This window comes from Mizuhopecten yessoensis, unplaced genomic scaffold (genome assembly GCF_002113885.1).
Source record: "Mizuhopecten yessoensis strain PY_sf001 unplaced genomic scaffold, ASM211388v2 scaffold10275, whole genome shotgun sequence".
Taxonomy (NCBI): Eukaryota; Metazoa; Mollusca; class Bivalvia; order Pectinida; family Pectinidae; genus Mizuhopecten; species Mizuhopecten yessoensis.
In genome coordinates, this window is record NW_018408465.1 from 2,998,718 (window position 1) to 3,011,643 (window position 12,926).

The 12,926-nt window shown below is 38.5% G+C and overlaps 1 protein-coding gene across 23 annotated transcripts in view; it reads left to right on the forward strand.

The window, feature by feature from the left end:
- Positions 1 to 12,926, forward strand: part of LOC110459976 (zinc finger protein Gfi-1-like) — a 106,934-nt gene that overhangs the window by 39,689 nt on the left and 54,319 nt on the right. The window contains exons 5-6 of one of the 23 annotated variants that reach the window (XM_021512620.1): positions 2,893 to 3,380; positions 3,564 to 3,581. The exons of 16 other annotated variants lie outside the window; for them this stretch is intronic. In XM_021512620.1, coding sequence (XP_021368295.1) covers positions 2,893 to 3,380; positions 3,564 to 3,566 — 491 coding nt within the window. In that variant the 3' untranslated portion in view covers positions 3,567 to 3,581. Of the gene's footprint in view, positions 1 to 797; positions 2,525 to 2,892; positions 3,402 to 3,563; positions 3,582 to 5,106; positions 6,111 to 8,168; positions 10,886 to 12,926 lie in introns of those variants that run through there. 6 more of the 23 variants (XM_021512642.1, XM_021512622.1, XM_021512626.1 and 3 more) reach the window with 6 other exon arrangements.

Consider the following 12,926-nt stretch of genomic DNA (forward strand, 5'->3'; position numbering starts at 1 on the left):
ATTGATGATGAATAAAGAATGAGTGACATAGACGTGCTGAGTTTAGTTTGTTCCTGTAGGTACATGTTGAAAGGGCAAAAAATGGAAGGTTTTGCTGAAAACTTTGGTTTGCATTTAATTTAGAAAGACTAGCTTGATTCCATTGTGGGCTGTTGGTGACAAGTTGGTTCAGTCGTGTTTTTTTGGATGTAGATGAATAAAGACAAATCTGTTAAGAAGTTAAAAAGAGATGGTAAAGATTTTTATCTCATTTACCCCTGAAGAGACATTTGAACTCTTCCAATTCAAAGGCTGGAATAGCTCATTATGAAATTTTAGGGGTGAATGAGTTAGGTAGGTCCTATTTTCACTAAATCCACTGGAAAGTGGTCTTAAAGTGGAACTGTAAGATAGGAATGTAAAACAATAATATTTGCAATTTCACTGCTATTTCCAGCTTAACAGAATGCCTTTTGTTGCTGTAGTAATTGCATATATATCCATGTAAACCTTTCATAAAAAATTAGTATTTTGATTTAAATCTATAAATGTAATATTTTTATTTTCCATAACTCAAAGAGTACTTACACCTGATGCTTTGTTTTATTTTGTCTTCACATAACCCTTTCACCACTGTAGACCAAAATGGACTCAACCAGATCAATGCACGAGTTTACTGAAGCTACATAGGGGTGAAAGGGTTAGCGTATCTCTGTCACTAAGTCCACTACTATTGGGGCCTGAATGTTTTGTCTAGAAAGGGTAGGGTGCCTCATTCTTCTCACAATGTTTCATCCAATCTTTCTTGTCTTGTGTAGGTATGCCACAGCCTCCAGTTTCCATGGTAACAAAAGGTGGCGGGTATCAGTGCCTGTTGTGTAGCGTTACGTTTGCCACCAGGTCCGACTTGCAGACGCACTTACCATCTCACCAGGTCCCCCAATCCACTGGGGTACAACCCCATGCCCCCGAAGGCGTACTTGTGAGTGACCCTAAAATTGTATGCGAGGACTGTGGAAAGGTGTTTGAGAGTGTAAGCGGGAAAAGCCGACACAAACTGCGATACCACAGTAATGCTCAATGTTTAGTGTGTGAAGTTTGCAGTAAACGCTGCGAGAACCAGAGCACCCTCACCCGACATATGAGGAGACACACAGACCAACGGCCATTCGCCTGTGAAATTTGCGGTCATAGATTTAAACATAAATATCACCTCAATTCCCATCTCGTCTGCCATAAGTGAGGACACTAGCTGGTTCTGTTACCATGGCGATGCACTACCTTCCTTGGATTTGTTTCTGCGGTACAGCCCATGATGTTAGCAGGGCAAAGCATGATTGCCTTAGGGTTCAGAACTGTCCCATTTTAAATGATATTGTGAAATGGACGTTGGACCCAGGGTGTGGGCCCTGTAACTAAGTTGTTGATTCTACTTATTGGTGGTATTTTATTGATATACTGCATTACCAAACGTAGACAAATAAACCATTGACTAAAAATGGCCTTTTTTGTCTTGAATAGGTCCATATGCCACAGACCAGAATAATCCAACTCGGGGATCCAACATGGATATGTATGATCGGGGGAATTGTAGCAGCATGCTTCCAGGCCAGTTAGACCTAGCAGGGTACTCGGCTACCCATTATATGTTTTCTAAACCACGGAAGCGTGATGTGCCAGGTGTGCTGAAATACAGCTGCACCGAATGTGGTAAATACTTCCAAACCAACAGTGGGAAAAGTCGGCACATGTTCTGTTACCATAGCAACGATCAACGCTTTGTCTGTCGGATATGTCATAAGAGATGCGAGAATGACAGCGCTTTCAGGCGTCACATGTTGTGTCACTCTGACGAGCGGGCGTTCAAATGTAACGTTTGTGGACGTACGTTCAAACACAAAGAAACGCTGACAGCGCATACTTCTGTCAAGCACAAGGAAAACCTACCTACAAATGTATTATTTCAACAGCCGGAGTGATACAGTTAATGGTGTTGGTGACGACTTTGAGTGTGGGTAAATGTGGGAACATTATCAAAATGGGAACAATTATTGAACTACTTTTGTACTATCGAGTTTTTAATGCAACACCTTCATCAGTGATGGGACGGTGGAAACAACTTAATTGCTAGGACAAAAAATGTGTCCCTAACAATAATACTGTGTCAGCACAGTGACACAACTAAATTGGTGTTAGCTTGGGAGTGAGACAACTGTATACTTTGGTGGCTGAAGAGAGGGACAACTAGATTAATGGTGGCCTCATTAACATGGCTCGGCTGTCTATATCAATAGTTGTTCACTTAAAAAAGATGTGCTGTTTTACATTTTTGCGCCTGGAATATTTCAAAGTAGCATAACTACAAGATGTGGTATAGATTTGTTCATGTTTCCAAATGTATGGTATAAACTTTCAGCAGGACTTTCAAAAATGGTAGGCTGTTGTATTGCTGCATTTTTTTAGCTGCGTGACCTTTTATGAATATTTTCACTTAACTTTTTTTGTATGTATCATTTTAAAATTAAACATTCCATGTAACTGCGCATGTTGTTTTTATTGGTTGACATGATTTTATCTCATGACAGTATTTACCTCGGGAAATAGATAGATAAGTTACACTACATTTTGTTGAGATTCATTTGATGCTGATAATTGGGATGGACAAAGTACAATAAACAAAGCTGGAACTTCTCTAAGCTGCTAGGAATGTGATTGGTTGCTTTGAGAGCTGTGTAACCATGGTGATATCTGTATCTTCCTGTTATCTCAGTATTTGAGCGCAATGTAACTAGCATTATCTGTAACTTCTATCTGTAATTTCTATCAGGCCAGTGTCTGGTACAAGTGTACTCTATGCTCTTATACCTACCACTAGGTGTCGCCACTTAACTCCGTCTTTCTTGTATTGTACAGATGTGAGCCTGGTACCTGTGTTTCAACCACCGGGAAGCCTCTCGCAAGCGTCACAAGGCGTGTTTCAGTGTGATGTATGTAATCAGACATTTAATACAGAGCCAGTATTAAATAGACATAAAACAGAACTACACTCTACTCCAAATGTGGACATGGGACTTGTTGGCCCCTTCCATATAGACTTCAATGACATGCAAAAAAAACATACGTGTGAGGATTGTGGAAAAACTTTTGAAAGTCTCAGTGGTAAAAACCGTCACATTTTGAGGTGTCACAGCAACGCAACATGTTATATCTGTGAGATCTGCCATAAAAGATGTGAGAATCTTAGTGCCTTTCGTTTCCACCAAGCTAAGCACTCAGACAAGCGGCCGTTCCAGTGTCAGCGGTGTGGGTTGTCTTACAAACACAAACATCATCTCAACAAGCATCAGGCTGGGCCTGGCAGCTGTGCCAGACGAAAGCTTCTAGATAGCATCAATGACAACAACTAGAGTTCAAACAGCAGTCTCATTACAAATAATAATCGGAGACAGACCTAAGGCAAGCGGTGTTTGGAAACAGACCTAGGATAAAAAGTGTTCAAAATCACATCAAAAGCTAGTGTTCCGAAACAGATTTTATGATAAATGGTATTCCATGAGTAGCACTCCAAAATAACCAAAGACAATTAGTGTTCCAAAACAGGTCTTATGACAAATGGTGTACTCTAACAGACCTCGAACAATAAGTTTTCTAAAACTGTCTTTGTGACGACATCTGTTCAAAAACAGACCTAGACTTTTTTGAGTTGTCAAACCTATAAATCCGTAAGTTTATATATAACATAGCCGACTCACCAACAAGGAGAGTTATTGAACATTAATGTCGAGACTTGTAGTGTGTTCCCTTGAAGAACAGCGCTGACTCATTCATCTGTATCAGGACAGTTGTTATAAGCTCTAGATATATAAGTCCATTGACCCGAACTACAGGTAGATTGGCTACTGTGTATTATGTAATGTATCGTCCTGAGATGGCTGGTCCAGGCAGGCTGAATCTGTCAGTAGGGGTATTATGTAGTGTATCATCCTGAGATGCTGGTCCAGGCAGGCTGAATCTGTCGGTAGGTGTATTATGTAGTGTATCATCCTGAGATGGCTGGTTCAGGCAGGCTGAATCTGTCAGTAGATGTATTATGTAGTGTATCATCCTGAGATGGCTGGTCCAGGCAGGCTGAATCTGTCAGTAGATGTTGTACAATCCTGGTCAATGTTGTATCACGATTATGTCCAGTAAGGTGAAAAATATCTATACAATGTGAAAAGTCATTAAATAGTTCATACAAGCATTATTCCCTTTGACACCATATCAAATAATCTGGATTTGAAAGTAACAACTGTGCAATCTGGGATTAATCCTGAGCAAAGACTTTTTACAGGTAAAATACAGATATATATAACTCGGATAATAACAGGTAAAATACCATACAGGTAAAATACAGATACATGTAACTCTGATGATAAATAGGTAAAATACCATACAGGTAAAATACAGATACCCAGTACATGTAACTCTGATGATAAATAGATAAAATACCATACAGGTAAAATACAGATACATGTAACTCTGATGATAAATAGGTAAAATCCCATACAGGTAAAATACAGATACATGTGACTCTGATGATAAATAGGTAAAATACCACACAGGTAAAATACAGATATATGTAACTCTGATGATAACAGGTAAAATACAGATATATGTAACTCTGATAATAACAGATAAAATACAGATATATGTAACTCTGATGATAGCAGGTAAAATACCATACAGGTAAAATACAGATATATGTAACTCTGATAATAACAGGTAAAATACCATACAGGTAAAATACAGATTTATGTAACTTGGATAATAACAGGTAAAATACAGATATATGTAACTCGGATAATAAACAGGTAAATACAATACAGGTAAAACATATACAAAACAAGTAAGATACAAGGCCTGTATCTTAATCAGCATATCTTGATTTGTTTATAGATTGACAGTCCTAAGGAAGACATATAACTTATATCTTGCTTATCTTGCTTTGGTTAGAGACTATAGATGCACTTTCTGCAAGCTTACATGTTGAGTTAAACCGTCTGGGTATCTTACTGTAACTATTGTTGTCATGTTTTACTCTGCCATGGCTATCCCTCCTAACTCCGTCTTTCTTGTCTTGTACAGATGGGAGCCTGGCACCGGAGTTACAGCCCTCGGCAACCCTTTCTCAAGCAGGCATAGTTCAGTGTGGTGTCTGCAATCAGATATTTGGTACCGAGCTAGAAATGAACCTTCATAAACATGAACACCATAAAACCCATTATAGAGGGCATATTAGTTCCTTTCATAAACATTCTGCTTATATACAGACAAAACTTACATGTGAGGATTGTGGGAAGATATTTGAAACAATGAGTGGTAAAAACCGCCATGTTTTGAGGTGCCATAGCAACGCTACTTGTAAAATCTGTCAGATCTGTAACAAGAGATGTGAGAATCAGAGTTCCCTTCGTGTCCACCTCGCACGACACTCCGACGAACGGCCGTACAAATGTTCAGTGTGTGGACAGACGTACAAACACCAGCATCAGCTCAACAGGCACAGAAATGTGTCTAAAAAATGTCAGACCTTAACAAATCTAAACTGAGTCTTTCAACAAAAATATTGATCTTTTGTTAGATGACTTGTTGGCTGATATTTAACTTGAAAAAACATTGCATTGAAAATCTCCCCAGCAGCCATTAATTACTGCAGAATTGATTTACAGATTAGCTTTACAGAGAAATCAACCTTAATGAGCAGGTCTACAAAGAACAAAAATATCATACAAAATAGGAGTCAAATAACTTCAAGAGGAAAAACCATACTATGTTCCTCTCAGGAAAGATGTTCAAAGATAATGAAAATAAAGATATGTTGTTCGTCAAAGTGATTTTGCAATGGCTGCTGTGGGTATTATTGAACGCGTTGGTTTATGTGCGTGGTATGAACCGAGGGATTGTTGTATTGCTTGTAGAAAGTATTGGCGGTGTTGTACCAAGTCTTGGGAATAAATCAATAGCTACTGGTGGAGAGATTGGTTGTGTTCTTATTATCAATAGGATGCCTAGCTACAACACGAGACAACTGGGGAGATAGGGAAGAAATAGAATGACATGTTTGAGGTCAATATTGGGTGGAGGTTAAGTCCAACAGGATGTTAGGTCTATCTAGCTTTAGGGTCAAGTGCAAAGTCCAACAGGATGTTAGGTCTATCTAGCTTTAGGGTCAAGTGCAAGATGGCACTAAAAGTCTAGTGTAGCGGGATGTTATTGAAAGGTCAGAAGAGCATAAATGTCTAATGGAACAGGTTGATAAGGGTCAGACGATCATCAAGGTCAAGTGTAACAGGATGTACAACAAAATCTGACTTGGTCAGTGTGACACCAAAGTTAGATGTAGCAATGACATCCGGCCCAGCTCGAAGCTTCATCAGTGAGTTTTGTAGATTTTTTTCAGGTGAGCCCCGATAAAACTTTTCAAAATTTTGTTGAATCCCTTTGAGGATACAGTGAATCCTTAAAAAGTTGGCTAGTCCAACAGTAAAAGCAAGAGTCGAGGACTCAAATATTTGAGTCCCAAAAACCATTTCTAAATGCTTGATGCTCTTCTGACCTCTATGATATAAACTTTATTTATTTTACAACAATTGGGATACAAGTTTTTACAACTTATATTAATCACTCTTGTTGGCCCGGATGTTAGGGGGGTCTTACTGTGGGAGGAAACCGGAGTACCCGAAGAAAACCCACATAGTTGAGCAGGTGACCCCATACCTTTTCACGTTTGATTGGGGAATCGAACCCCGGCTGCCTTGGTGAAACAACTGACCTCTACTAAAAACAAGATGAAAATCCTCAAAATCACGGTGTTGTAATGAATGATGATAATATTATAGTACTTAACATGCAGTTGCAATTTAAAATCTGAATATTTTAATTGATCATATTTGTGTGTTCAGATACTTATTCAAGAGTAGGATCATATCAGTGAGTCGATGAAAAGGTACTTGTTCCAGTACAATTAAATTGTATTTGTAAGTTAGCCAATTGTACTTTCAGTTTTCATGTACTGCTTGTATCTACAATAAAAATCTTGTTATCGGGGGAAATAAGGGGCAAGCTTTACTGAACAAAACTTATCTGTGATCAAATATACGTTATATCATAAAATGTTTGACTAGAATTTCAAGACTTTCATTATATGTTACAATCTTGGAAAACTTTCAATCTTACACTCTTACAAATGTATGAAGATGTGTCTGAAACCTGTGTGAACTGAATATAAGGAACTATATTCTTCAAAGGTGGCTGATCTTTATGCTATCGAGTAAGTAAGCTGGTGAATGGTGACTTGCAAAATAAAAAAGTCATTTCAACTTTTGTGCATCTTGATAGAAAAAGGAACTTCATCAAACAGGAAAAGTGGTACCATTTTTGTGCATGAAAGTTGTGAAGGGCTGCCAAGTAAAATCATTAGACCTCCAAAAATGAGATTGGCATCTTGTATCATGGTGGAACTTTAACATTGATAAAAGAATTCAGAAAAAGATTGTTTGTGTTGGTATTGCAGACCTGTGTTTTGTATAGGTTCTAAGAGCACTATTTGCAGACCTGTGTTTTGTATAGGTACTAAGAGCACTATTTGCAGACATGTGTTTTGTATAGGTACTAAGAGGACTATTTTCAGACCTGTATTTTGTATAGGTACTAAAAGGACTATTTGCAGACCTTTGTTTTGTATGGGTACTAAGAGCACCATTTGCAGACCTGTGTTTTGTATAGGTACTAAAAGGACTATTTTCAGATCTGTGTTTTGTATGGGTACTAAGAGCACTATTTTCAGACCTGTGTTTTGTATGGGTACTAAGAGGACTATTTGCAGACCTGTGTTTTGTATGGGTACTAAGAGCACTATTTGCAGACCTTTGTTTTGGATGGGTACTAAGAGCAATATTTGCAGACCTTTGTTTTGTATGGGTACTAAGAGCATTATTTTCAGACCTTTGTTTTGTATAGGTACTAAAAGGACTATTTGCAGACCTGTGTTTTGTATAGGTACTAAGAGCACTATTTGCAGACCTTTGTTTTGTATAGGTACTAAGAGGACTATTTGCAGACCTGTGTTTTGTATAGGTACTAAGAGCACTATTTTCAGACCTTTGTTTTGTATAGGTACTAAGTGCACTATTTCTTGTCTTGTGTAGGTTTGCCCTGGCATGGAGGACCCCCGTCAGATACGCAGGATCTCCCGCTTATCTACCTGTATCGATGCACTGCGTGTGGTCACGATAGTTCCACTGAAGACGAGGCCGCGAAGCATGCCTTGTCCCACAGTAGTTCTCATGAAAATGTTCCGCCCACATTTGAAATGGTTCAAGTAGACGATGCTTCTAGTCAGCTTCTGCCTACTACCCCATTCTGTGAAGAATGTGGGAAACCTTTCAAGAGCAATGAATGCCTAATGAAACACATTCGTGTTGTCCACATGGTGAAATTAAAGTCAAAGACTTGCCCCGTTTGTCAGAAGTCTTTCTCCAGACCTAGCAGTCTGGATGAACATATGCGAATGCACTCAAACCTTCGACCGTTCCAGTGTCTGGCCTGCGGGGCAAGTTACAAGCACAAGAAACACTTGAATCACCATCTCCGTGTGTCTGTCAAGTGTTTCAAGGTTCCCGATCCTGATATGTGAGAGATACTACTACAATTTTGGGGTTTTCCCTTCCTTATACTGTGTAACAAGAGTGCTTCTGGTGCCTTCAGGCTGAACTATATAGTAAACTGGGCTTTGGACTTGGAACCTTGATCATTCATCTTCCTTGTTACTGCTAAATCGACTTCCCTTTTCCCTACAAGACCATACAATTTGTTGGGACACTGAGTTTGACGGAACGACCAAAACAATTGTTTACCAATAAGCCATGTGTTGGCGAAGTCCATTTATTCTGCAAATTACACCTAACAGATACATGAAAATAAGCTTATTGCAACACAGTAGTATTTCATTTCTGTAATGTCATACAATGCCGGATTTCCTATATATTGTGATGGCCTTAAGTACTGCTTCTTCCATCAACAAATATTCCTGCACACATGGTAAAATTTATCTGTGAGAGTCAGCTTTGGAACTGTAGTTACACCCCAGGGATTCATCGCCCCATGAATCCTTCAGATGTACAATCTGACAAGTTGAAATATTGTTTTAACAAATATTGAATCAAAGTTATGCATGATAGATAGGATTTTGATGGTACAGATCAAATCAGTGCTGGCCTTATGTTTATCAAATTATTAAATTGTGTTAGATTGTAAGAAAGCCTGCTTGTTGTGGATGAGTCGTGAGGTTCCTTGTTGTTCCTGTTTTGTTACCATGGCAGTGTTTCCTGTCTAGGTTACAGTGGCAGTTTACTAAAAAGTGTTTCTTGTTTGTGTAGGTGAGGCAGTCCCATTCCCTGGAGTGAAGCCTGACTTAACGGTCTATCAGTGCGAGATGTGTGATAAGATTTGCGCCACAGAGGCAATGCTCCGGGAACATAAGCAACAACATACGGCAGAAAGTTATTTCTGTGATATCTGCAAAAACTTTTTCTTCAGTAAATATTCCCTGAATGATCACATGTTCAAACAGCATAAGCAATTCTCGATTGTCTGTGGGGTGTGTAATAAGAGATTTGCCCATAAAAGTAGGCTGGAGGAACACATGGTGAAGCACTCTAATGCCAGGCCATTCCAGTGCCAGACATGTGGTGCCACCTACAAACACAAAAAGCATCTGAACCATCACCTGTCGGTGTCCCCATCATGTGGTCCTAAATTCTAAACTTATTTAGGATAAGTGAACAATAAGATGTCTGCTAATATATACAGTGTGAGATAGCTGTAATTTTCTCATGCTAACGGATTGTAACAATGAAAGTCTCCCCCACCATGACCCATTTATCCATTCAGTTCAGAGTTTCCTTTTTTCAAAAAACTTGCTGCATTATTAGTTGTTGTGTGTAAGCTGCCTCATTCTGGTAATGTAGGGGAGTGGCCTCAGTCTGGTTTAATGCAGAAGAACAGCCTCAATCTGGTTTAATGCAGAAAAACAGCCTCAATCTGGTTTACTGTAGAAGAACAGCCTCAGTCTGGTTTAATGTAGAAGAACAGCCTCAGTCTGGTTTAATGTAGAGGAGCAGCCTCAGTCTGGTTTAATGAAGAAGAACAGCCTCAGTCTGGTTTACTGTAGAGGAACAGCCTCAGTCTGGTTTAATGTAGAAGAGCAGCCTCTGTCTGGTTTAGTTTATGCCGCAGAGCATCCTCGTTCCATTTCAATGTGGCAGAGCAGCCATGCTATGGTTTAACAAGGATGATAGACTCTATTAATGTAGGAGTAGTCATGTATTTTGTTAGTTTTGTCTAAACCGGCTTATTTTCCTTCCATATTCTAGAATCTGTTTGCATCCTGTTAGGTGTTACGAGAGGTGTTGTTTTAACTGAAATCTTGGCTATTAATAGATTTAATACTACCAGAGTGAGTTTACTTTAGCACTGTCTTTCTGTGATACAGTTGAGACCAATATTACAGGCCAAACCCCATTGAATTCAGAGGATTTGTGTATCCTATCCATTAAGTGAAAGAATTTTTTTTGTTAGAAACAAGATGTCGTAATTGGTAGGTTTTATATATTGGTTAATATTCCTTTATCTATGTCTGGCTGTGTTCTTGTGTAGAGATTGCATGGACGCTTTATTTAAAGGAAAAGATTTTATCAGAAGAAGTATTGTTTTAATGATATAAACCCAGAAATCCTGACTATTTTATTCTACAACGAAGAAACAATGGTTTTAAATGTTTTTTTAAAAGTATTTTTATTCAATGTCTGTTCTAGTGTATTATGTGTTAATTCAGTATTGACAGTTGGTATATAAAGCAGAATTTTCAATAAAAATTAAAGAAAACAATTTGTATTAGTATGTTTTGTGTACATTTTGTCAATCTGTTCAATTCAAAATGAATAGTTTCTAAGACAACATCATCACCATCAATGATCATCATCGTGTAGTGTAGGTGAAACCTTGTTCATTCCGACACCTTGGTTTCTGAATTGTAGGTAAAACAATATACAAAGCCAGGATTACTGAAACGTCTGAAAAATATTAAATATTGAATATTTTATAGCCAAAAAGGAAGTTTTCTTCAAATTCGTGAAGTTAAGATAACAAAGAGTTTCCTACATAGACTGACCATAAACACTGAGTGTCAAACATAAATTGATGCTAAATACCAATTGTCTAACATACACTGATGCTAAATACCAATGGCCTGATCTACACTGATGCTAAATAGCAATCGTCTGACATACACTTATGCTTAATACCAGTGGTCTGACATACACTGATGCTAAATAGCAATTGTCTAACATATACTGATGCTAAATACCAATTGTCTGACATATACTGATTCTAAATAGCAATGGTCTGACATATACTGATGCTAAATACCAATGGTTTGATATACACTGATGCTAATACTAAATACCAATGGTCTGATATACACTGATGCCAAATACCATTGGTTTGACATACAATGGTACTTAATACCAATGGTCTGACATATACTGATGCTAAATACCAATTGTCTGACATACACTGATGCTAAATACCAATTGTCTGACACACACTGATGCTAAATACCAATTGTCTGATACACGCTGATGCTAAATACCAATTGTCTGACATATACTGATGCTAAATACCAATGGTCTGACATACACTGATGCTAAATACCAATTGTCTGACACACACTGATGCTAAATACCAATTGTCTGACATATACTGATGCTAAGAACCATGTCTTGAAGATAACTACATAAAACAGCTGAATTTGACTATCAAGGCTATTCATCTGCTAACAGTTGGAGCAGATCTTTCCCTCGCCTAACTCTGGTTTATAAGGATGCTGGTTACATTTGGAATACCAGGACTGTAGTCATAAACAAGAATGACAGTAACACCAGTTATACAAAAAAGAAGGTTGTACATCACTCTTTGGTACAAGATTAAAACTTTGCTTGGGTTGAATAAAATGGATGTATAAATATTGTAGACAATCTGATGTACCTGTCTCTGAGCTTCTTTGTGTAAATTTGGATGATTTTAATTGACATTAAAAATGTGACTTAAGGGAAAAAAAGGCCTACTTGTGGATGAATCATGAGGCTTCATGTTGTTCCTTACACTGCGTTACATTACACTGGCAGTTTACTAAAAAGTGTTTCTTGTTTGTGTAGGTGAGGCAGTCCCATTTCCTGGAGCGAAGCCTGACTATCAGTGCAAGATGTGTGATAAGATTTGCGCCACAGAGGCAATGCTCCGGGAACATAAGCAACAACATACGGCAGAAAGTTTCTGTGATATCTGCAAAAACTTTTTCTTCAGTGAAAATTCCCTAATTGAACATATGCTTAAAAAGCATAAGCAACTCTCGATTGTCTGTGGGGTGTGCAATAAGAGATTTGCCCATAAAAGTAGGCTGGAGGAACACATGGTGAAGCACTCTGATGCCAGACCATTTCTCTGCGGGCATTGTGGCGCCACCTACAAACACAAGAAAACTCTCAAACACCATCTTTCTAATTCACCATGTGGGGCGCATATGCTGAGTTCTTAGGGAGGGGGAAAAGTTTGTGTAGGAACTTTCCAATGGAGGCTAAGAGACGGACACTTCTGTACAAGATAGTCACTTTATAGAGGAGCTGGGCTTGACGGTCTTCGCTCTATAGGACAGAAATGGTTTTACCAGGGCATGCTTTTTTGCCATCTGTCACTCTTTAGGAGTAGTCTCAGTCTGGTTTACTGCATGAAAGCTGCCTCATTCTGGTTTATCCACATACTGGTATAGCCTCATTCTGGTTTAGCCTCATTCTGGTTAATCACAGAGCAGCATCATTCTTGTTAACCATGGAGCAGCCTCATTCTGA